General features: G+C 44.0%; 1 protein-coding gene across 4 annotated transcripts; it reads right to left on the reverse strand.

Moving 5' to 3' along the window:
* Nucleotides 1-524: 524 nt before the first annotated feature.
* On the reverse strand, nt 525-24,169 carry LETM1 (leucine zipper and EF-hand containing transmembrane protein 1). Of its 4 annotated transcripts, none has more exons than XM_034416041.2 (14): nt 23,565-24,169; nt 21,495-21,552; nt 17,480-17,933; nt 16,135-16,278; nt 15,409-15,546; nt 15,018-15,221; nt 14,660-14,779; nt 13,422-13,553; nt 11,828-12,007; nt 11,466-11,606; nt 6,956-7,090; nt 6,252-6,442; nt 5,839-5,977; nt 525-5,386 (listed from the first exon to the last, which is right to left on the reverse strand). In XM_034416041.2, the coding sequence occupies exons 1-14, from the start codon at nt 23,647-23,649 to the stop codon at nt 5,237-5,239; spliced, it is 2,271 nt and encodes a 756-aa protein (XP_034271932.1). In that variant the 5' UTR covers nt 23,650-24,169; the 3' UTR covers nt 525-5,236. The 4 variants fall into 4 exon arrangements, with proteins under 4 accessions (XP_034271932.1, XP_034271922.1, XP_087751743.1 ...); XM_034416031.2 differs by having other exon boundaries at nt 5,839-5,995; nt 23,565-23,693; XM_087895617.1 differs by lacking the exon at nt 11,466-11,606 and having other exon boundaries at nt 23,565-23,715.
* Nucleotides 24,170-25,752: the final 1,583 nt, after the last annotated feature.

Here is a 25,752-nt window from a genome sequence, read left to right on the forward strand (position 1 = left end):
TTAGGGTCCACGGCACCTCCCACGCCGAGAGCTGGGAGGCTCACCACCAGAAGAGCAAGGAAGGCAGAAAGGCAGCTGGTATGAAGCCCAGCGCAACTCAAAACCATCAAGGGATCTTAGAAAACGATGAAAACATACAATCCTAGGGCTGGAAGGGGCCTTGGAGGTCTTCTAGTCCAACCTGCTGGCCAAGGCAGGAGACCTTGTATCATCCTGGATAAAGGGATGTCCAATTTCAGGGATGTGGTTAAAAAGACAACCAACTTCTTGGCCCAAAATCTAGATTTTTTTCCCCTAGTTTTAATGGCTGGAGATGAATATAGAAACATTCTGAAAAAAGGCATCTGCTGAGTAAAATCACCAATTTTGACCCAATACTCTGCACTTGCTAATAATTCTATCACACGTGGACCAGTTAAGCTTCAATGAATTGTTCAGTTTGTAAACAGCCATTTAAAGCAGCAACACCTTCAAAGAGAACAAACACCCCCCCACCCCAATGTAGTCAAAGGCAAACAAATATCAAAAGTTTCAATCATTTTTTATTCTGCTGTACATCAAGAAGTATTGTCTTTCAGTTCACATGATCAATATCAACAGGTTTATTATGTAAGATTTTATTCATAAATAGTCCACAGTAAAAGAGGGAATATGGTATATTTTTCTTTAATAATGTGGTATTTTATATAATAATTTAAGCTTAGAAAGATAAAAAGGATTTTATACATATTAAACACAAAGCACCACTAGCATTACACACTAAAATGTATTTCAACTCAGATCTTATGTAACTGGCGATGGTTCAAAGCTCTTTTCAAAAGAGAATCTAATTCCCTTCTAGGAAGAAGCAAGATGGATTGCCTCGTGCTAATTGTTAAAACCTATGAAATAGCATGAAATTTCTCTGCTACTACAGTAGATTATCTACAAGCTTAGGTTGCCAGTTAAGATATTTTTAAAAATTGCTGATTTGCCAATGTGGATTCATTTCCATTTCAAATCTTGATAAACAATGCCCCTTCCAGAATCGAGTGGAGTGTACAAGAGCCCACCTAATTTAACCCTTACCTCTCCAGGGCTGAACCGGATTCCACCCACCCACCCCCCACCTTGCCTCAGTTTCCTTCTAGGGCTAGGGGAGTCCACTCTCAAAAAACTCAGAGAGGGTCTGTCTTAGCTTGAAGGTTCACTGATTGAAGCCAAAAAATCTAGTCTCTCCCTCTCTCTATTTTGGCAAGGGAGTATTCAGATCTGGCTTTCTGATCCTATAATTTTTTTTCTAAAAAAAATATTTGTTGAAAAAAGCAGTTGCACCTTTAAAAGGAGCATGTTTGCCCCGTGATTTCTTAACTTTTTTTTTAAATCACAAAATTCACTCAGTAGTTGTTTTTTCTAGGACATCCATGAATATTTATGGAATCACACACTGCACCGGGAGAATATCTGCCATTGTGAGTATCCAGAGCATTTTAAGAACAAATGAAGGGAGCCTGAAGTCTGTAGATTTAAGGCTTTCCCAGAGGGAGGGCTGAAAGGCCTAATTCCAGCCCCAGACTTGGTAACGGAGAAAGGGAACCCATCTGGCTGGCTGGCAAAACAGTAGCTACAGATAGAAGGCAACAGTTTGGATGCAGAAATCTGTGAAAAGGGAGGGAAGGTGCAACATTAGACTGCAGCCCCCAAATCTCTGGACTTCTTGGGGGACTCTGGAGTGACCCAAAGAGCTCTGAACGGCTGGATCCAACCAATTATGTGAAAAATTTAAGGAAACTGTACCTATCAATACAACAATCTACATCAAAATATGGCCAATAGAACATTCTTTACCAGGAAAGGGCCTTGGTTATATTTTAACTGAATAGTATATTCTTTATTTTACATCTGAACTGGGGCAAAATATTTATAATTTGATTACAAAAGATGAGGTACATTCAGCTGTCCTGCAAGTACCATCTTACAGTGCCAACCAATCCTGCTCTCGCAATCTGTCATCTTCTATAACTCACGGTTGCCAGTCAACCCTCCTATGAACTGAGATGAAAACTCATCTTCCCTTCTGCCTCTTACAGAGACGGAGGCAGCCTAAACCTGCAAACCCTCTGCCAAAATAACGCTATGCGTTCTGGACAGAAATAAAAGCAATTATTTTCAGAAATAAAGGGAGGGGGGAGGCTTCTAAATGCAGTTTGCCATATGAAATGTCAAATGTTTAATATTCTGCATCTAAAGTTTATTACCAGTTACCGCTTCTCAGACTTTATTTCTGAAAACTAATGTTTATTGAAAACACAACCTCTTTTATGCCTTCAGCTTTCTAATCCTGTACAATTTCGCATTTAAATCCAACCGATATTTACCCTTATCCACCAGAAAGATATGTGTGTGTCCATACATATGTACAATGTGCAAAGTATGAATAATAGTATGTATATTTTCCTAACACCAATTTATCAACCCATAAATACAGAAAGTTTACGATTATCTGTCCATTGTCCTTTATGTATCCTAAACAAAGGCAGAAAGCTGTGTTATATCAAGACAGGTGGTTAATTCACGTAAGCTGTCAACAGAGTGGATTTTTTCCAGTGGCAATTTCTATATGCGAAACAAGAAGCCCAGCACTTGCTCCCCCGTTAAAAAAAAAGAATATGCGCCATCAACTATGAAAGTTCTTTGCTCGGAAGAACCTGCTGCTAAAGCTACGGAAGCTAGAATGATACAGAAGTAACCGAAGATCTAGAGCGAAGGGAGACGTCTGATCTACGACAATGTTGAAAAGTCAATTTATCTGCCTCTCTGTCTCTCTCTCTCTCTCTCTCTCTCCACGATGGAAGGAAGAAATTCCCACCATCAGTAAAGGCACTGAAAGTCACCCGAGAGGACAGAAAGGGGGCCTGCAAGTCTTCTTCTCCCCCCTTAAGACCATCATAAATAGATCCCAAATCTTCTCTGAAGTTCATGCTTGTAAGTAACTAAGGGTCCCCCCTCTGAGTTGCAGCCGCTCCCTTCTCTTTTCCAAAAGATTAACTGGGTCACTGAGGCCATCATGGCCAAAGGGCAGGTGGGGTAGCTCGATCTCCCATCACCTTGTGTTCAGCTGCCCCTGCGAACACACAATCCTCGACACACGACTGCAAAAATGAGAGCTCCTCCTTGCATTCCCTACTACGTTACCAGCCAAAGTTTGGACAAAGGAAAGCGGTAGCAATATGGAGCTAGAAAGGAAACGGGGAATGGAAAGCGATGGCTGTGGCTTCCTTCAGGATAGAGATCAACTCACACACAACGTGAGCACCAGACCACAGAAATCTTAGTATCTACTTTATGAACTTAAACACTGTAATGCCTCCGGAAGTTGTGCATGCACACAACTGTTTCAAAGAGCTGCTTCCAGTCTAAAACAGGCACAAGAGGTGTGTTTAGCTTGGGTGTGGCTTTGCACATCCTCTGCAACAATGCCGAAACAGCAAGTACACAGGCTTGACCAGTGTACTTGGTAGCATCAAGTAGCCGCTGCAACCTGATGGGATTGTGAAGTAGAGCTGTAAGAAGGCTCAACCGTTCCTTCTGCCCTCAAATAGGGATTTTTCTCCTGGATCCAAAGGAGGCACTTGGATAGACAGTACAGATGTGCTCCCTTTTGCTAATTTGTCACAGGAATAAACGTGCAATAAAAAATGATGTGCCATGAAAAAGGCTGTTCTTCTCCATGGATTTTTAAGTTGTTAGGGAAGGTCCAAATTCAGCTGCAGACACACTCCTCACACAACGAAATCTATTTAAAGTCTGCCCAAAAGGAACTTCTCGGGTCATCAGATGCTGCTTCAGTGGCATCCCCGTAAAACCAACGCATATCACAACTGGAAGAGGAGCGTGTAGAATAAATGGGCTACGCTTGCGTCCTGCCTACCAACAGCACTAAGGCGGCGGCAAAACTAGAAAATGGGGACAAATCTATGAAGGGCCATGGTTTGCCATTTTAATTCCTCCATACTGGCATCTAAAATACATTTTCTATTAATTCTGATACCAAACCTGGGAGGCCCAGGGTGTTTATTCGTATTGCAACTCAATTAAAGAAAGGCAATGCAAATACTGTTTCTGAGCCCTGACAAAACCCAAGCGTCATAATTGAAACCAGAGTCGTTCAGGCTCAGGCAGCCAATTTCAACCCCCTCTATTTCTTCGAAGTCTTGGAATCACCTCCACCTGTTGGAAAAACATAAAAAACCCTCCCCCTAAATGCTTTAAAGGGCTGCTTAAGAAACTCTGCCTAGTGCAACTACACAACAGAACGGACTAGACCAAAAGCAAGGCAAACTAAGGAAGATACTTATTAGCAGCCTTTAATTGTCATGATTATATAGGCAATTTTTATGATGTTTCCAGTATGCTGAATTAGTTATTTCATACCCAAGGTGAAAAAAATCTCCTGATTAAAGTACACCTATTATATAAACAGTGATTTGGTAGATTTTTTTTTTTTTTTACAATTTCAAAGTCGCCTTGTAGGCAACTGATGTCTGATCTGCAAACTCTGGGAGCCCAGATTCTGTATCAGTGAAACTAGATCAATAGATAAAACTGAGAGAAAGATCAATGGGATTATAGAGGGTTGAGAGAATTTAAACCCTTTTTAAAACGGTGTGTATTGATAGCGAAATAGTGCAATATTTTCTTATTTTCTTTTTTAACACTGAGAAATCAATCAAGCCAAAATAAAAATGTTCGAGAAGGTTTTTGTTTTGTTTTTTAAATTATGGTTGCAGTGCAATTCTACACGTCAACATAAAATAATTACAAAACTTTCAGAAACCATTTTTCATCAGGGTTTAGCCATTTTTGAGTGGTTTCAGTATTGGAGATTTTGCAATAGAGGTTTTCACTTTCCCAAGAAGAAAAACGTTATCATCTCTGTGACAAGCAAATGTAACACAGTTTAAAAAGGAGAAGTGATTCCTTGTGCATTGCAAAGAATTTTCTGATTTACATCACAACCGGGAGACAAAGAGACTGAATCAACACACCAGTTGACATCACTGTAGAAGATGGGTTGATTTCTTAGAAGACCGGAACGCTTTCTATTTCATGGAATGATCATTTGTCTCACCAGGGTCCAAAAATTACTGTATCTTTGATTAGTTGGAAAGCTACCAGGTGTGCTTCATCTCACCGCTACTAAGTGCTGACTAAGGTGCACAGGAGGCCGCCTTCCATTCAACCGTTGAACCGTAAGCTAGTTCTTCACTTCTGCCGCTTCCTTCTCCGCACTTTCTTTGGTCTTCTCCATCTCTTCCACTTTTTCTTCCTTGTGCAGCAGCGATACGATCTCTGCTACTTGCTTGGTAGAGATATCGATGTCCTCCTTGTCAATCAGTTCGATCACCTAGGCAAGCATTTTTAAAAGGTTAGGGTTAGCTGTGCCACTTAGGTTTACTTCCTAAATATTTTTGAAAAGCTTGAATAGGAAAGTAAAAAAACAAGCGTCTTAAGCAACAAGTTTCCAAAGAAACAGGCACTTCCCATGAATGGATATTGTTATTTGGGTAACATTATTTCTCTGACAAATACACAGGAGCACCAACTTTTCTACTTACAGGTAGCCTTCATCCTTAATCATAAACATTTCTAGGAACTGAGATCCACACAGCTGAAGGGATCCATGCTGCCACGTTACACTACACAGACACAACAGTCCGTAGACAACTCAGGACACATCCGAGCATAAGGTTAAATCTGATGCTAGGTTGCCTGACGGAAGCTTCTGCTGGGCTCCCAGGGCCACGAAAGCAGCCCCGCCCTCCATTCGCAGGTAGAGCTCCTGCTCAGCGGACTCACCTTGACCACGTCGTCTATGTTGATCTCACCGTCCTTATTCTCATCCAGCGCCTCAGCCAGCTTGTTGAGTTTGCCTTCGGGGATTTCCTGGAGCTGCTTCATCACGTTAATAAGATCCTGGATGCTGATGAGGTTCTGCCTAAATGGGAAATGCAGCCTGTAGTGAAGCAAGTGGTTACTACCAAGGATCAATCTGTGCGCGAGGAGTCTTTGCATAACCCATCATTCCAGTGGAAATCGCAGTTATTTGCCACCTGGATTTTCTACAGAGGAACCAAGAACAACAGAGCCTCTCTGAGACGAGGGCGCCCTTTTTCTTCCTCAAAGGCTGGTCAACAACAAAAAAAAACCTTCCCTGAAGGGACTGCAATGATAAACTATAATCTCCCTCGGCCGCACTACCAACCACTCACCCAATGGGGGGACTGGGACCCCCGCCCAGCTGTTCTCCAACTGGTTTTTGGTCTGTCTCCAACTCCTGAATGATTCTATCGATCTGCCCAATCATTCGGTTCACTTTTTTAGTCAGCCTCTTGCTGGCTTTGGATTCTTCAACTATGTCTTCTGGTCCACTCTTAGATAGTTCCTTGATTTCTTGCAAATCCTGAGGGTGAAAGAGGAACATTTTTTTACACCATAAATCTTTTGATGCTAAAGAGCGGAGGGGGAGAGGAGAGCTGGTGATGGGAGCCGTTTCTAGCTTACAGGCAGCCCAGCCTAGGCCTACGAAAGCTACTGGGGGCCCCTCAGTCTTCCCAGGAGCCTCTGAAGACGCAAGGGCTCCCCTCGGGGGAAGGCGGCTGTCTGTGCCTGATGCTCAACCTGCCTCTTGGCCCAGAACCCCTGGCAGATCTGAATGAGGTGGAAAGGCCCAGGACGGAAGGAGACCCAACAGAGACAGTGACTCTGGTCCCCTCTGCGGTCTGAATCTCCAAGCACTGAGAGAAACACACGAAGGAGGCTGCATTTTGAGCAAAAAGGCAACAAGAGCTATCGGCGTCTCTTGGGGCTGTGAATGACCTCTGTTCCCGTCTATCAGAGCCGGGAGGTCTAGAAGACACAACTCACGTTAGCGCCCATTTTCTTTCAAGCCACCTGACTTCCCCTCCGGTCTCACCTCGCTGTATTCCTGCACGTCATCCTTCAGGTCCTCCAGTTCCTCCTTCTCCTTTGTCAGCAATTTCTTTTGTTCCTTCAGTTTAGTGCAAGCATCACTTAGCATGTCAATCTCTTCTTTTGTTATTTCTTCGCCCTGAATAAATGGAAAGGAAAAAGAACGTTAAGCCTCCCTTGTCCTCCACATCCTCCTGCCTCCTGTGTAAAATACATTATACAAGAGGCTCTAGAGGAGATCCAGGAATCGGAGAGATTTAAGGGCAAGGGATGCTACAGGGAGGGGAGGGGAGGCCCCTGGTCTCTCTGGATGCCATTCCATGAATTCAGCGTGAATCCTCACCGCACTATTCAGGAAGAGATCGATTACCATTGATACTGTACTTCTAAATATTTCATAGTCGCTCTGCGTAACATCAACCATCTTTCATATATTTATAAATGTAAAATAATACGCTCAAGATACGAGTGGCCCATGCCTGCCTCTCTGACTGCAGTTCCAATTGCACAAAATACACTTCCATGTTTTTCAGAGAATCGAGCGAAGGTAGGCAACTATTCTTGAGTGGTTTCTGGCTGGATTTTCATTGATGCCTCCCTGATTATTTGGAAGAGACCATGTGGAAGAGCCTTCTGCCATGGATCTCGGAGTGCCCCAGGAACCCTGACAACACAGACCTTATCCTCACTGAGGCACCTGTACCTGGCAAAACGCTCGGAGGACCTTGGCACCCTGAGCTTTACCGCCAAGCTGAGAAGGTGTCCCAAGAGCAGGATGAGGGCGATAGACAAGACCCTGGAAGGGGGGGGGTGCTTTCACCCAGAGGCTGGGTAGAGGAGCTTTGTTGGTACAGTCAGGTAGGAGAGCTCTTTCCTCCCCTGGGCTCATCCAAGAGAGTTCTCTTGTCTATTTGTATCCCAGCTTTATCATTTTTACAAATAACTCAAGGCGGCTATCTATCAAACGCTCCTCCCTACTCCTCCTATTTTCCCCAACACAACAACCCGGTGAAGTGAATTGGGCTGGGAGGGAGGGACTGGCCCAAAGTCACCCAACTGGCCTTCATGGCTAAGGCAGGACTAGAACTCTCTGCCTCCTGGTGACTGGCCCAAAGTCACCCAGCCAGCTTTCATGGCTAAGGCAGGACTAGAACTCGCCATCTCCAGCTTTCTAGCCTGCTGCCTTCACCACTAGACCAAACTGGCTCTCAGTCAAGTTTAGTCCAGCGGGCGACATGTCAAGAGGAAAGAATCACCTTTCATTCGATCAAGCCTGGATTTGAGGAAGAAAGCTCTGCCCTAATTATGTATTCACGTCCACTGAACGATCAATCGAAGTGCTGGTGGAGAAGGATCCCATCCCTTCCAGGAGAGTAAGGAAGCTCCCCGGAGGGACCGGGAATGGCACATCGCTTCCAGGGAACCGGGGTGGGGGTTGGGGGGGGGGTCTTTGTATGCTTCTGCTGTGGCTTTGGAAGGTGCCCTTGGCATGAACACAAGGAATGGAAGTGCCAATCATGCTGGCAAAGATTATGAGCAACTTCCTTGGTCATTTAAGACCAGGTGGGGCAGTCTCGGTACAAAAAAAGTAGCAAAAACAAAATAAGAGAAACTGAGAAAAAAATAGCAACAAGTACAGCTTAGTCAGAGCAAACTGAACACCAGAAGGCTGCTGACTTATGAAATTTAGAGTCCACAAAACAATGTTTCAAATTTTTGTGGAAACAGCAAATTTTCAATTGAACATTAACAAAATTTCTATTTACCCACAAATATTATATAAATCTGGGTAAAGCTAGAACACCTGAATTTTTTATTAAATTGCAAAAATAGTTGACAAACTTACTTTATGCTGTGGCTAAATCCACATACCTTCTTGTGCCTTTCCCGCATCCTTCTGCACTACAAACTTTCACAGACTGAGTTACAAACTGGCTATCTTATGAGGTATGCTACGCTATGACGCAGCGCACTATGCAAGACAGGAAAAAGTTATAATAAATTATATTATTTGCTTAGGTACATTATATCCATTTTATCCATGCCTGCAATATCCCCAAAAATACACAGCATTATAAGCACTAATATAACTTTTTAGGTTCCCAGGAAAAAAACCTGTATCATTGGAAGTACACCCAAATCAACGGGAACTTTTTAGGAAGTAAAACAGCATACAAAACAGAATAAGGCTTACATTAGCACTAGATTGCTGAATTTTAAAAAACACGGACCCTGCATATTCCAGATCTAGGTATCTTTAAGCTAAAATATTTTACCAAGAGATGCTGACAAAATGAAGCGGAAAAAGTGAATCTACATTAACTCTGAAAATATTCTGTTTGGTTTGCAAAACCAGTCTAATAGGACAATTTTTTCCCCTTTCCTTTCAACCGTGTCCGATTCTGAGAGGCTACCTTGAACAAATCCCCAAAGCTTTTTCAAAACTAGTTTGCCATTGTTTCCTTGGGAGGGAGGGAGGGAGAGGAGAGAGAGAGACTGGCCCAAGATCGCCCAGCTGGCTTTGTACCTGAGATGGGACTAGAACTCACGGTCTCCCAGTTCCTGATCCCACCAACATGGCTCTCAATTTGACAATGCTTTTATTGATTTTCTAGCCAAGAACTTTAAACAGATTTTCTACAGCATCCTACAAATGAGGGGTCCTTAACTTTTACACACAGCTTTCACTGGTAAGAAATCACATCTGATTCTGTTTCCCGGAGAAATTCGTCTCTGGAGGAAACCGGAGTCTAGATCCCCTCTTATTTGGATTTTTTATAACTGCACCAGTCTGAAGGTGTTGTCTAATCGTTAGTTGTTGCTATGATCAACGGGCATTTATCAAATCCTGGGAAATTAAAGGAAGCTGCGTGCTCTCCCACTTCCGTTTAATGTTTAAATCCAACGTCCTGGTGGTTCCTTAGGAAACCTGCCCGCTCATCCGCTTAGGGTGACAGGCAGGCATCTCTCCATCTACTCCACTTTCTGTGGCTAACTCGGCCACCCTGCCAAAGTCCCACAGGTAGGAGAGCTTTGGAGGCTCTGGTAAAGAAGATCAATTAAAGAGGGATTAGAGTAGAAGTCAAGATTATCTTCTTTCCAAAGAGAGCAAAGGCTCACGCAGGATGCACAAACGGGCTCTGGATGAAGCAAGACTTCCTTCCTTCATAAAATGCCTGGGATGGTTTCCCAGAAAACTGCCGGCGGAAGAGCGCATGGTACTTATATACTCAGCCCCACAAACTGCCACTTACAAATTCTTCTCCGCTAGATACAATTCTGGAGAACGGGGACTGTTTTGCGGCCACAGCTGTCAAATTATGTGAAGCCAAATAGACAAGCCACCTCCAATATAAAAGGCACAATTCGATCTTTTCTCTACCTGCTTCCTCAGAAATTCAATCTGAACTACTTAGGCCAATACTTCAGGGGCCAATTGCCCCCCCTCCCCCCCGCCCTTACAACTAAAAATGGGATTAGTACAACTAGAGACAGAAGTTTTGTTAAATGCACTCAGCTCCTGGCCAACCCATCACTTCTCCTCAGTTGGCCTTCCTCTCACAGCACGGATGGTTTCCAATGGAAATGGAATTGCAATAGACCCTTATATCAAGTTCTCTTTCCCTGGGTTTACACCTCCTGACCTCCTGCTTTCTCAAGAGTGAGGAGGGGCAACCCCACTCCCCATAAGCAGCACAGCATGCATAGAGAAGGACAGACTGATTGAAGCAGAGCCCCAATCTCCTTTTACCCAGGCATGAAGTTCATACTTGCCAAGTACCTTTCAGAGACAAGAGTCCCTGCTCACAGGAGAGAAAATTTTGCTTTGGCTCATTGGAGGAGTCCTTTGAGTGCTATTAGAGGAAAAATGTAAAACTAAAAAACCTCCCTTTTGAATGTTTATGCTCCAGAGATCAGGGACCGATAAAGAGACAACTGAGCATGTTTTTGGTTTTGCCCATTTCACACTGATATTCACAGTGTCCTTAGTTTTTCCAGTCACGCCTTGATAGCAATTCTTCCAGAACGTAACATGGCAAAGCCGTGAGGAGTTTGAAAGATTCATAGAGCACTTAGATATTGGTATCTTGGCTGGTGTACAGCTACTAAACGTTATGCTCCTTGAGCAGCAGTAGATAAAATGGCCTTTGTCCTATTTTTAGTTGGCAGCTATGTAATACTGTGATCAATTTCATTTTAAGCAGCTTAACTGAAGCTGACTTCTTCATGTATTTTTCTTATATTGTGTTCCAAATTCTATATTTATTTCACGGGGGTGCCGATACTCTTATGCAGCCCGATTTTTATCAGCCAAAAACTGCCCATCCTTACTTTAAGTACTGTAACTGGAACCTTAAGTAACCAGCAGGTAATGAATGCAATAAGCCCGAGCCTTCTCTGTATCTCTTATAATTGGATGTATCAGCTCATCTGGATGGAGCAACCGTGAACTGCTTCCTGATTCCCCTGACTGCAGAGTTTGTGCTGAGCTTCCCGCCCACCTAACGTTTTACCTTCATGCCTTCCAATACCGGGGCCGTATCTTTCAAAACCTCTGACTGCAGGGTTAAATTCACTTTTGCCGGTTCTCGTTCAGCAGTGGCATCTAGAGAGACTTTGTTCAGAGCTGAGGAATCCAGATCTACTATCACCTCCTTCCGGAACACAGGAAACACAACAATTAGACACAAGATTTTAAACATGATTTTACATTTGGGATTGCTAGATGGATGCATGGATAAGGAATGCTTTTGGAAGTCTTATTTGGCTTTCTCTCTTTGGTTCATTGGGAGGATTTATATCCTGCCATTCCTCCAAGAGCTCCACATGGCATCCATATCGCTGCCTCCTCAAACCTTATGCCTTCCTTACTCACCCTTTCCGCAGCGTGAAGAGTCTCTTTGGCTTTTTCAGCCGCTTCGGAAAGCTTTTCCAGCTCTTTCTCGTGGTGTTCTTTCCTGATGGCTTCCTCTTCTTGAAGAGTTGCTTCCAACCTGGCTTTATTGTCAATCTTTTCTCCTTCCACTTCTGCCGCTTTCACCTGAGCCTCCTTTGCCTTTTATTTGAAAAATATATATAATAAAATGTTAACATACAGAGATACAGGACTTTCCTAAAGGATACTAAGACTTGTGTTTGCAGATCAACAAGCCAGTTCCTGCAACCTGTAAGACAGGAAACTTAACCCTATTTTCACCCAGGTAAATAACATCATCTCCAACAGAGACCAGCCAGAAACTCTGAGAAGCCAACCAACAAGATGCAAAGAAAATAATCCAGAAGAAAAAAAAAAATCCTGCAGCTCTCTATATGGTACAGGTAGTTCTCGACTTATGACCATATTTGAGCCCAACATTGATGTCGTTAACTGAGACATAAATTAAAGAGTTAAGTTACATAAGTTACATAACTGAGACACTGCAACCATCATAAGTGCGAACCAGCTGTCAAGTGTCTGAATTTTGATCACGTGACCATGGGGATACTGCAATGGTCATAACTGTGAAAACCAGTCATAAGTCACTTTTTTCAGTGCTGCTGTAACTTTGAACGGTCACTAAATGAACGGCCGTACATCAGGGACAAGCTGTATTGGACTGCAACATTGACAAACTCCAGTCCAGAGCCAAGCATGTTAAGAGGCCACATATAAGAGCAGTAAAATCAACATCCAAAGTAGATTTAAAAATCCATCTATAGGTATTGCCTTTCTTGAATTCCGGCTGCAAATGTTCAAATAAAACAAATCACATTACTCCGTTACTTTTAAGGTATTAAATTTAAATGCCCTGTAGGCAAGGTCAACCAGCTGCAGAGGGAATATGAACGAACAGGTTATTTGGATATTGCGGTGGTTCTCAGCTTGTGGTCCATGGAGCCCTGAGGGGGCTGCAGCGTTGTCCCAGGGGGCCTGTGAAAGCTTAAAGAAATGCTACGATTTAAATCTTGAGTTGAGCCTTGGGGGTCCTGTGGTGTTTAGAGGGGGTCCATGGTGAAGAAAAGGTTGAGAACCACAGAGATGTCGCACAAAGAAAAGCTTGGACCAATTGTCTAGGTGAACCGTAATCTCTGTGTTAAGAGACCAATTAATATCCCGGCTTGTCAGCCGTATTTTTAGTTCCCCAAGATCAGCTCTGCTAAACCTCAAGACAGACAGTTCCATCACCGCAAGCTAAGCCTCCTCCTTCTAACTGCTCTGTCTTGGTGTCCATGGAAAAGATACACAAACGGCTCTTGGGGGACACAGATTGTCTTTAACAACCAGACTTCTACCAAACATGAAATAACGTGAAAACGTCTTCCAAAATGACCAAAAGAATTCCAACACAGAAGTCAGATAAAAGTGTGGATGTGGAACACTGAACAACGTATCCCGCAAAGGTGTAAAATTCCTAATGCTACAAATGTGCCAATAGCTTCCAAGACCGGTAATTTGTAGAAAAAAGCTGGCCACGTAAAGCAAAGCATACCACGTTCTCAGGGAGAATTTGCAAAGTCGTTTTCAGCTGGTCAGCCGGAGACAGAGTTTCTGGAAGGTACAGCGCTCTGGATAATATAAGCAGGGAAGTTGGGATTTCTTGATTCAGATGCAAGTCCAACCACTGCAATTAAAAGATAAAATATCAGAAGTTTTTGGTTTGATGCAGAGACCATACTAAAGCAATTATTCCTTTAAAAGAAGGTCTTTGGCGGGGGGGGGGGTTGAAATTAGATCTTAACTTGCAATATTGTTTCCAAGTGGGACACACAAAATGGGAGATATAATAAAAACCAAAATAGAGGTTCTATATAATTTGCCTCAGAGCAACATCTCTTCTCAAAGTAAGGTTTTTGGATAGCACAAGATCATAGTTGGAAAAGTATTAGTAGTTATAATATACTACATAATGCAAATATTACTGAAAACATACCCCAAAAGGCCAGAAATTATCAAGCCCAGGGTAGCAAAAACTGGCAATCTAGCTGTTCCACCAAGTTCCAAATTCCGAAAAAAGTATTAAGTTGCCAGGAATACCATCATTGTGTTTTTATAGATTTCATAAAACAGGGGTGAGCAAATATGGCCCCTTTATGACCTGTGGACTTCAACTCCCAGAATTCCTGAGCCAGCTTGGCTATCTCAGGAATTCTGGGAGTTGAAGTCCACAGGTTGTAAAAGGGCCACAGTTGCCCACCCCTGTCATAAGAGAGTTTGTGAAAAGTTTTAGGATGCAATACAAATTCCAAAAATGACTAGCAGAGTTCATTCCTTTGATAAAATCTCCTTCCAGATTTGGTCAAAGGATGTGTGTCAAAATATAGATCAGGAATTGTCAAGCAGAGAGAGACAGAATTATGTTCCCTCGATTATTGCTTAAAAATTTGGATGTCTGCAGAAGCCAAGCCTCCCACAGCAGAGGTTGGGGTGTTCCATCCAATAAGCAATGTGGGGTTTTTTCCTGCCATTCTGGTCTTAAAAGACGTTTGTGCCACCACACACATATGCCTGATTGTGTATACAGACACACCATCTACAATTCAAAATATCAACCTTGAGCTAGAATTATTTTTATGGCAGTTTTTAGCAGAGCTTTGCTGGTTCTAGAGCCGTTCTCTCTCATGAAGAATTATTCTCAGCGCTTCTGGGCATTAATTGTTCCCATCTGGATCCAGTTTGAGTTTTGGCCTCGTGACAAAAGCCTTCCAATACTCCTAGCGGATGAAATACCTGCTTCAGCTGATCCTTTAATCGCTCCTCTGTGACGCCAAGGGCTCTCATGCCCCTCGCTCGGCAGGCTGCTTGCAACTCTTTTACTGTCAGGCTATCCATGCCCTCCTCAGTTATCAGCTAGACAGGGCGAAAGATGAACATCTACAGCGCATAGAAACTCATTCTCCAAATATTCAGAAATAACTGTTATAAATAGCTCTCTTCATTTGTAACAATAGCTCGTAACCATTCTCCGCTTGAGCCCTCCTCCCTGCCGGCGTTCCCCACCACATACATCGTGACTCTAAAATTAATTTTCTTTTCCACAACACAGTTTCTTTAAATAAACTGTCAACAAAAAAAAAGATCCCCTTACTTTATCATCTGCTTTGATACTTCTCAGTCTCATGATTAGCTGGAAGCGAAGAAAGTTGTTTGTTCCGATTGACTGAAGTTCTAAAAGTTTACACAGAGCAACCAGTTGGGGCCTTGTGAGGTTGTCCAGGGTCAGCTCGTCCTCAAACAGTTTAGAAAACCGTAAAATCTCTTCGTTGCTCGGCCTCTCACCAGTCTCGCGTATCTGAAATCATAAATTGTACGCTATAAAGTCTTAAAGACGGTATCCGGAACTCTTTCCTCAGAAAGGCAAGGATTTACTCTAAGAAATGTTAACTATTGTATCAGATGTATCTATTATCATCATCCACTTGGAAGCCTAGTGATAAAATGTAACAACATAATTTAAATTTTTGAGACAAATTGAATACCTTTTGAAAGAAGGTTGAGAAATCCTTTGTAGCATTCCCTTTAGCTGCTTTGTTTTTTAAGGCAATCTCTTCAATAGTATCTTGAAGAAATTTAGCCACCTCAAGTTTTACTCTCAGTTCTTTCTTCAACCTCTCTTCCTAATAAGGAAAAAAAAAGCATTTTAACAGAAAGCTGTTCCAGACTGACGTTAAAAATTAATTTCCCATTATGTCCGCTTTGTACACTATTAAATATCAGAGGAATACAATATTTAGCAACATTCTTACGTAAGCTCTTCTAGCCTAGGAACAGTTATTGGAAACCAAGTCCAGCTAAACGAAATGGGTTTATTCCCAATTAAGCATGCAAGTCTGCATCTTTGCATATAATTATCTAAATGAAGAGCCGCTCTTCAACGGCTTCATCAAGGTATTTTCCGAGCCCTCTCGCTAAAAATGAGTTCTTTTGCATTTGGATTTAAAGCCCTTCGCATGCAAATTTCCTGAAGTCAACTTCCTTAGGTCTAAGCTGAAGTGAAAGACACACACCTTTAACAAAAATGAACGCATAGTTTAATATTAGAGAGAGGGGTCTGCAGACAGCATGGTCCACCTAGTAGAGGTGCTTTGAAACACTTAGGGCCACCTGCTCAGGTGTACAGGTCAACGGGTATTTTAACCAGGGATGCTACCACTCTCTAAAGACTTTTCTACATTTCTACAAATACTTCTTGATATAATGGTTACCTTCTTAGAGTTTGTCTCAAATGTCGAAGGAAGCATATTGGGGAACAACTTCAAAGCTACGGGAAGCAAGAATTCCATGAAGGGAACCACGATGAAGACGAGGAAAGGGACCAAGCGAAAGAGGTCAGCGCAGATCCGAAGGAACTGCAAAGAAAAAAAAACCCAAGCTTCGGTTTATCACAAGAGAAAAATGAAGAGAGTCATTATCATGCGGCTAATTGACAAAATCTTTTTGGGAGCTTTAACTATTTAAAAAAAACCTGATCAATTTTATCAAGCTTATTTCTTTTCAGACCAAGTAACGCATCCTTCCTACTTTCAAGAGAGAGAAAAACAGTATTACCGGAAATAAACTTGTCCTTTACTGCAAATGAAGCTGCAACCTTTACATAGAGTCAATTGAAGACTGTATAACTTCCCTTTCAGCAGAGCAGGTACAAACAGCACTATTAACTGTAACCATCACTGCGTAAAAGCGGCTTTTCTCTGTATTAAGAGAAATTGTGGGTTCCGTGCCGTGCCAGAATCATGTGTTATTTTGCTCCATCTATGTTCATGACACAAATGCACTTCTCGTTAAAAAACATGTTCTTCTTTGCAGTTTTCCAACCTGACATACATAAATTGGCTAGTTTTTGTACTTTTGCAAGAAAAATGAGATAACAAGGGTCTATTATTACGTTTAAAAGCATGATAATAAAATCCATACAGGTAGTCCTCAACTTACAGAGCTGGGACAATGTCTATTGATGAGTAAGGTGGTTATGTCACACCCAACCTTTTTGGCCATGGTTGTTAAGTGGGTTGTGTGGTCATTAAACGAATCCAGCTTCCCCATTGCCTTTGCTTGTCGGAAGCCATCTGGGAAGGTGCAAATGGAAGTCACATGACCCTGGGATGTTACAACCGCTGCAAATACATGCCAGTTGCCACGCACACGAATTCTGATCATGTAACCATGGGGATGTTCGATGGTTGTAAGTGCGAGGACTGGTTGAGGATTACCTGTATTGGTGTAACATTTCAAACCCTGTGTTGCTGAATTATTCAGATCTGGTCATCCTTTTTTAAAAAACTAAATTAACATTTTACCCTATCTGATCTACCTTGCACTTTATATCTACCGAGTAAAAATGTTCTGTAACTCTTGTGAATATAGACAAACACACACACATTTTTTCTTTGTTAATTATTTCTTCGCATCTTTAATTTCTTTGCTTCCGGTATTTCATTTATTTGTTACCAGAACTGAAGGTCTCTGAGCATTAAAACACCTGCAATGGCTTGGTGATATTCATTTCCTCTTTGGTGTCCATCCCAAGGGCAGTGCTGTGGGCAGAGTTACCTGTCTGCGTTCCCGGCGGGTCATGGAGCTGCCGTGAAGGATCTGCCAGAGCATTCTGGCGGCAATTATGGAATCGATCCACAACAACCGGAAGCCGTGGTAGTAATGCTTCACCTCATCGACAATCTTCTGCCCAATGGACTTTTTAACGATGGCTTCTTCCACTGCTGGACTATAAACGGGGCCCCCTTCTTCCAACTTCTTGTTTTTGTCTTTCAGGGACTTGAGCGATTTTTCTACTACAGAGTCATCGTTTCTGGATGCTGAAGAATGCCAGTTCCTCACTGTAACCCAACAAGGCCCTGAAACTCCTCTGTCGGGAGAGGGCCACAGGGAGTCAAATGCTCTCAGGGCCGCCCCCTGCCTTTTTTCTGATCCTTTTGTCCAAGTGTAGCTGTCTTTTGTACAATAAACGTAAGGTGAGATATTAGTGCAATATTTAAAACGGGCAGGCCTGTAAGAGAGAAAAAGCAGGCTTTAATAGCAATAGCACATGTTATGCTTTTCATCCTACTTATTTCTAGTGACCATAAATTAAGTGGCCCCCCCAAAACCTAACTGTATGTTTGGGAAGCTTCCCTTTGTTCTCCACAAACTAAAGTGTCTTTCCTCACTAGGAGCTTCTCATCCTGGGAAAATACAACGACATTCTGATCAGCAAGCTAGTTAAATGTGGGCTCCAAAATAAGTGGATACATAGTTGACCCCAAAATCTTTGTCAAAGAGTGCCGGTCAGTGGCCCCTCATCAAACTTGAAGAGAGGGTATTACAAATTTCAGTCCTGACAGAAGTCCTATTCAACACAGATATTAATAATTTGGGTGGAGAGGTGAAGGAGATGTTCAGGCAGAAGCTGTAGAGTTAGCTGTTGAGGGTGCCTCTATTTGCATTTTTACCCTGCAATCTGTTGACTGGACTTGGCGGCCTCAGTCCAACTCTATGATTCATTCACACAAAGCATGCATATAATTAGATGTTCCTAAGCATACACACCACTGCTACACAACTGAGTCTGTGAAAACACAAAGTGCTATGACAAAGGGAAAAAATTAAGAACCGAAAGGGAAAACGTTTAAGTGCTAGAAATCCTGAGTTTACTGCTTCAACATTCAAGCAGCAAAGCAAGAGGCTACACCAAAACCCTGAAGACAAAGGGTTTGATGAGAAAGTCTCACAGAAACTAAAAAGTAGCAGGTTACTTGCCTCAGCAAATGGCACCTTAGCTGCTTTGTCTGGGTTCAAGAACAAAGGGAGGCAAACACGTCCCAAATACCTTCCTCCTCCTATTTTTCCCACAACAACCCTGTGAGGTGGGTTGGGTTGAGAGAGAGGAACTGGCCCAGTCACCCAAGCTGGCTATCATGCCTAAGGCGGGATTTGAACTCACAGTCTCACACTTCCTAGCCACTAAATCAAACTGGATCTAGTTAGGCTACTTAACTAGAGTTATTTAAGTTATATTTAAGACAGGACACCCACAAGGAATCCCCTACCTATAAGGCTAGTCTGGCAGATCAAAACTCCTCTCTCCAGAGTTGGAAAAGGAACTTCTGCTTCCTGTAATTGTCAGGAATTCGGAGTAACTTGAGCCCAGGGCTGTAGGAGCAGGATCCCTCAGGAACAAAGGCTTAATGCTCTCCCTTTGAAAGGAGACCCCCCCAGTCAGGGATGGTCACAATGACAGCCTCTTGTCTGGCTGAAATGGGGGGCTGGGGTGAAGGAAGCTCCTTGACAGAAGCAGAGATGGCTTGGGTGTAACCAGGATAAAAGGGAGACTAGTGTTGACTGGGCTTCTCTGCTCAGGGGGCTGCCAAAAAGGAGAGAGAAGGGGGGGGACCCCAATTTCTGAGCAGCAACAGAGAAAACGTTTTCCATCTAGAAAAGAAGAGCGCCTGGAATCATGCAGGCGATGGAAGAAACAGCAGAAACACCGAAGGATCCTGGGCAGCCTAGAGCCGAGTGAGCAAAGCAAGTCCAGGGGTTAAGTGGAGCCATGCCACCTTAGCACTGCTGCTGCTGCTCAGCGGGCGAGAGAGCTGCCATCCTCTCACTGGTTCTTCATTACATGACTCAATTCTTTCCTGGCATTTTCTCTCGTCTCTTGGAAGAACATTTCTGGGATTTCCCACTAATCTGTAATTGCCTCTTATGAAGCTACAGGGAAAAAATAACAATTTTAGGGCTGGGCTTGGGGTTATTTTTTTTTTTAACTAGAACGTTGTGCCCACGGCTTTTGTGGGCAGACATGGCTGCTGCTCTGCTGGTGGGAATCAGCAGGAGAGAGAGAAAATAGGGAGGAGGAAATCAGGAGCAGGGAGTCCTCAACTTACAACAGTTCGTTTAGTGACCGTTCAAAGTTACAACATTGAAAAATGGGACTTATGACCAGTTTTCACAGTTACGACCTTTGCAACATCCTCATGGTCAGGTGATTAAAATCCGGCCGCTTGGCAACTAGTTCATATTTATGACGATTGCAGTGTCCTTAACAACCATGCTACTAACTTAACTGCAGTGATTCAGTGGCACGAAAGGTTGTAAAATGTAAATTCTTTCTGTAAATTCTCTTCCCTATAATTCTATAATCTTCCAAACAAGTGATAATTATTTCCATCCTTTCTATCCTCAGAGGGAAAATCAGCTTGTCACTCTTGGATACTACTAGACAAAGCACCAATAATCCTTTAGGCCACCAATAACTCTGCAGCCCATGTGGCTAAGATGAAAGCCTGAAATTGTAAACATATAGAGGACCACACTTTCATTTTCTGTGTATCTGATGGCAAAATTGCTTTGCCGTTTCTTTTCTGGATTGGATTTTTGGAAGAACATTTCAAAATTATTCTGCTTCTTGCTTTGCACTACTTGTTAAGAAATACTTAAAATTTAAAGAAATACTTAACATTTAAAATGCTTATTTATTTATTTATTTTTATTTATTGGTTCGATTTATATGCCGCCCTTCTCCGGAGACTCAGGGCAGCTTACAATGCGTTAAGCAATAGCCTTCATACTTTTTGTATATACCTGCTTAGTAGGGCTTTCAGGGGTCCCCTAAGCGGTGTTCTTTTTTATACAGAGTCATCTTATTGCCCCCACAATCCGGGTCCTCATTTTATCTACCTCGGAAGGATGGAAGGCTGAGTCAACCTTGAGCCTGGTGAGATTTGAACTCGCAGTAATTGCAGGAAGCTGGCAGCTAAATGCTACTTAACAGCACTTTAGTCTGCTGCACCACCAAGGCTCCTTATATTGTTCAAATTTAAGCTTGTCTGTGCTACGCCAAAATAGACTAACAACCTTAAGGCAGGCATCTTATTTACCCAAAATATGTCCACACATCATAGGAAAAGATAAGCAAAATCCTCTGCAGTGCCCAGCTTCTCTCCTTATCAACCTAAGGTGAAATCCAGCTGAGACCAATCCTGCAGACTTCCTCCCTCTGGAATAAATATGGACACATCTCACACAACATCTATGTGAGTCTATGAACATATGCATCTCCAAACAAACTTGCCAGAAGTTATATTCCATCAAAGTCAAAACAAAATCCTTTAATTAAGAACTACTGACTAAGCTGTACTACCTATAAAATAAGGTAACTCTTCCATCTTAATAACAAATAATGTCAACATAGGCACACCCCATTCAATATCCAACACAAACCATAAAATAAAAATAATGGGAGAGGACTGCGATAGGAACAGGGAAGACTTCACTGAGAAGGGAGGAAACAAAACCGGATGAATATGGGAAGTTGTAACTGAACAGAAATGGAGAAGAAATTAAAGAGAAAAGCCTATTTTGGTACTGTAAAAAGGTAAAAGAACCACACAACCATCATCTCCTAATCAAAGGCTAAACTTTAAGCCACACCTCAAAGAATGTTTCAATCTTTTGTAATTATTTATTACAAACATGTATATATATACCAACTATATATAAGACCCTCCATTCTGTAAACTGTCAAAATAAGCAGGTTACTCGTAATGGCGTTACAAAGATTCATACTTACATGTCTTTTATTAGCCTCATGGAGGAACAGTTAAGACAAGCAAGGTTCTCCAAATGACCTACAAGTAGGAAAAAAGCAGTCTGGGTAGGCAAGCAGGCCAGAAATAGATAAGAACATTACACTTGTACCAGTCTGATATCAAAATAACTTTCTCCACACACTATTCAATACTTCAGGAAGAAATAATGCCATAGTTAAGATCAAGTACAAGAGCCTTCAATGGATTTTGTTAGAGCTCACACAGCAAGAAATTACAGGAAGTCCTTGATTTACAACCACAATTGAGCCCAAATTTTTTGTTGCTAAGTGAGACATTTGTTAACTGAATTTTGCCCCATTTTACAACCTTTCGTTACACAGTTGTTAAGTTGGCAACAGGATTGTTCAGTGAATCTGACTTCCGCATTGACTTCGCTTGTCAGGTGGTCATAAGTATGAACCAGTTGCCAAGCGTCTGAATTTTGATCCTGTGATCCTGGGGATGCTGCAACGGTCTTAAGGGTGAAAAATGGTCATAAGTCAACTTTGTTGAGTGCCGTTGTAACTTCAAACAGTCATTAAAGTGATTAAATGAACCGTTACAAGTCAAGGACTACCTGTACTTAAACTATAAAAATTCAGAGTTGATTAATTCTTTTTTTTAAAATCAGATTGAGTTGGAAGGGATCTTGTAGGTCATCTAGTCCAACCCCCAGGGCCCAAGCAGGAGACCCTACCTACACCCTTTCTGACAGATGCCAGCCCAGCCTCTTCTTGAAAGCCTCCAGTGATGATGCTCCCACAACTTCTGAAATTCTTTTCTGTGCATAGGACAATGGGTGTCTGAATCTGTTTCCCCCAAAGGCAGACTGTGCAGAAAATAGTGCAGTCTTTACAGGCACTGTATAAACTGCAGGTGCCCCAAAGGTGTCTCTCAAAGGGCTCAAAAACCTTTTTCCCTGAATAAAGAGCTTGAAGGGACCATGAAGAATTGGTCCTTGCCAGTCCCTGGCATTAAAACCAGAAGCCCTGAGAGGAACGAACGCAGCCACCTCTGATGGGGAAAGGAGAAACCACGGCGATAATATCTGCACGGTTACTTCTCCCGCCAGGCAAAGAAGCTGCTGATTCACCTTAGGAGACACTATTTAAGCTTTTCCCCTCTGTGTTTATAATTCCTGTGCATGTAGGCACCGACTCTTATATTTTCGTTTTTCTGGAATATTCAGCATGTACAGGTAGCCCTTGACTTACAACAGTTCATTTAGGGACCATTCGAAGTTACAATGGCCCCGGAAAAAGGGACTTAGGACTGCTTTTCACACTTATGACTGTTGCGGCGGCAGCATCCCCATGGGTCACCTGATCAAAATCCAGCCTTTTGGCAACTGACTCATACTTATGACCATCTCAGCCGGGTTCACTGGATCCCCTTTGGTGACCTTCTGACAAGCAAAGTCAACGGGGAAGCCGGATTCACTTAACAACTGCTAATAAAATGGGGCCAAACTGACTGAAGTGTCTGGTCCCAATGGCCATGCCGTGGCCGTAAGTCGAGGACCGCCTGTCTTTGCGCCCGGCCTTTGAGGGGCTGGGGGCCGCGGGGGGGGCTTCTTCCAAGGGGGGCGGCCCCGTCTCCCCCTGACCCCCCAATCCCGCCTGCTCCGACCCGCGAGGGAAAGCCCAGCTGTGGCCCCGTGGTGGCGGGAGAGGAGGAGGAGGAGGAGGAGGACGTGTGTATCGGCACACAGGGCCCCGGATCCCCCGGCCGGCCTGGCTAAGCCTCTCAGGGAGGCATCCGGGGCCTTCCCGGGCAGGCCGGGATTACCTGAGGAGACCCGGGGACATCCCATAATAGCGTCCCGGGAAGGGAAGGGCTCCCGGGGCCTCCGGAGAAGCCGCTTCGCCTCTCACGGACGGGGCCCTCAGCCTCCCCCCCACCCCCTCCCCTCCCCCCCACAGAGAGAGAGAGACAGAAGCTTCTTCCCCTGCCTGAGGGGATCCACCCCGGAGGGGGGTCGGCCGCCCTTCGCCCTTCCTGCCCGCCAAGGCTGCCCTCCCCCTCCTCCTCCCCCGGCCCTTCCTTCTCACCTGCCGCGGCGGCCTCTCCGCAGCCCGTCCGGGGCAGCCCCGGCGCCCTCCGCGCGCATCGCCTCAGCAGCACGAACGCCGCCATGCCTGGGCCTGCCAGCCGGTCTGCGCCTGGGCGGGGGCGGAAGTGGCCGCGGGGCACGCCGGGAGGTGGAGTCTTCCGGGGAGGAGAGGGGAGGGGCGGCGGGAAGGAGGGCCACGTGCTGCGGCCGCCTCGGAGAGCGGAAAAAGGAGGCGAGGGTCGCCTGTGGCTGCCAAGAAGGGGCCTCGGAGGTCCTCTAGTCCAGCCCCCTGCTCGAGCAGGAGCCCCGACCACGACGGTCCGGTCTCTTCTTAAAAGGCCCCGGGGCTTGGATGCGATGCAGCCCTATGTGCGCCTGCAGGGCCGCCCCGGGAAGCTGGTTGCATAAACATAAGCAGAGTAAGAGACGCGGGAGGGGCCTCGGAGGTCCTCTAGTGCAGCCCTCTGCTCGAGCAGGAGCCCCTATGCAATTTGAGACAAGCGGCTGTCCGCTCTCCTCTTAACAACCTCCAGGGACGGAGCCCCAGAAGCTCCACCGGTCGATTGTTCTCCCTGTCAGGAAATTCCTCCTTGCTTCCAGGTTGCTTCTCCTGCCTTCAGGGGCTTTGGAGAATAGGCTGACCCCCCCACCCCCACCCCCTCTGCTTTGTGGCAGCACCTCCAATATTGCAAAACTGCTAATCCTGCCCCGCTCCACCCCCACCCCCACCCCCCACCCCCCAGTCCTTCTTTCCTCTAGACTGGCCGTAGCCAGTTCCTGCAGCCTTTCTTCGCGTCAGGCCTTTAATCGTTTTAGTTGCTCCTCTTTGCACTTTTTTTTTTCAACGTCTCCACGTCTTTTTATATAGTGGTGATCAGCACTGGAGGGAGGCTTCCCAGCATGATCTTATCAAAGGATCATAAAAGACTGCTAATAATTCAGTGATGCCCTTGACTCTCTCCCGCTCTCAATGCAGCCTAGGATTTGCATCGGCTTCTTTGGCTGCTGCCCTGGGAATAGAAAGGCAGCCTTTGGCTTACATGTGACAGGCCTACAACCTTTCCTTCAGGGACCGGACAGTGACCACAAAGCATTGAGAAAAGAGACAACTAGAGACTCAGGTTTATGACGGTCGCAGTGTCCCGGGGTCACAGGATCCCCTTTTGTGACTTTCTGACAAGCAAAGTCAGTGGGAAGCCAGATTCACTTAATGACCCTGTGATTCACTGAACTGGAATGATTCAGTTAACTGGCAAGAAAGGTCACAACATGGAGCAAAACTCACTTAACAACTTTCTTGCTTAGCAATGGAAATTTGGGGGGCAATTGAGGTGGTAACTTGAGGATTAGCTGTATATCAAGTTCCTGAAGCGCCTGTTTCCCAAAGGTAGAAAATTCCTCTTTTTTTTTCCTTTTGCATTTTTATCTACCCAGAGAGATCCTGGAAACTCAAAAGCTTTGCAAGTAATTTAGATGGGCCAGAAAAACTGTAGCCGTTTAACAGAAACAAGGCAGGCCACTTATACTGTAGGAGGAGATCCTGACTTGATTTCTCTGGTTTATTATGATGAATTTGTAACTTCCACCGTGGGAGAAAGGAAAAGGTTCAGGCATTCATTGTTCCAAGTCAGTACAGGAAAAGAGGGCTCCCTGGCCATGGATTAAGTCTCTGGTTTTTAAGCCTCATAAGAAGCCATGATTTCTTATCTGTCGAGTGAGCTATAACTGGCTTCAGAAATCATTGTAACAAACCAATCAGCGGTGAAATCCACCCAGATCTATCCGGCTCCTGCAAACCGGTAGGGCCCCGCCCACCCGCTGGGACGTCATTATGTCCCGTTTTTGACCCTCTGCACATGCACAGAAGCAGCACAAGCGTTCACATTTCCGAACCGGTAGCGAAGGTCAGTGCATTTCACCACCGAAACCAATGATTGCTTTTAAGTAGCACACAAACCAGACATGTTAATCAAAGCACGTACTGATCCAAAAGTGAATTATTTATTTACTTTATTTGTCATGGAAACAAAAGTTTGGAGGCTTAAGATAAAATTACAATGCATTTGTTGCATTATGAAAGTTGAAAGCGGAAATAAAGAAATGGAGAAGCAAAAAATTGGGAAATCCAGGATGAAGGACATAGCCCTCATTTTGCACTAACCCCACTCTTTCCTTCCGTGATATTT

Source organism: Pantherophis guttatus, chromosome 5, assembly GCF_059756535.1.
Source record: "Pantherophis guttatus breed Tessera chromosome 5, ASM5975653v1, whole genome shotgun sequence".
Lineage (NCBI taxonomy): Eukaryota > Metazoa > Chordata > Lepidosauria > Squamata > Colubridae > Pantherophis > Pantherophis guttatus.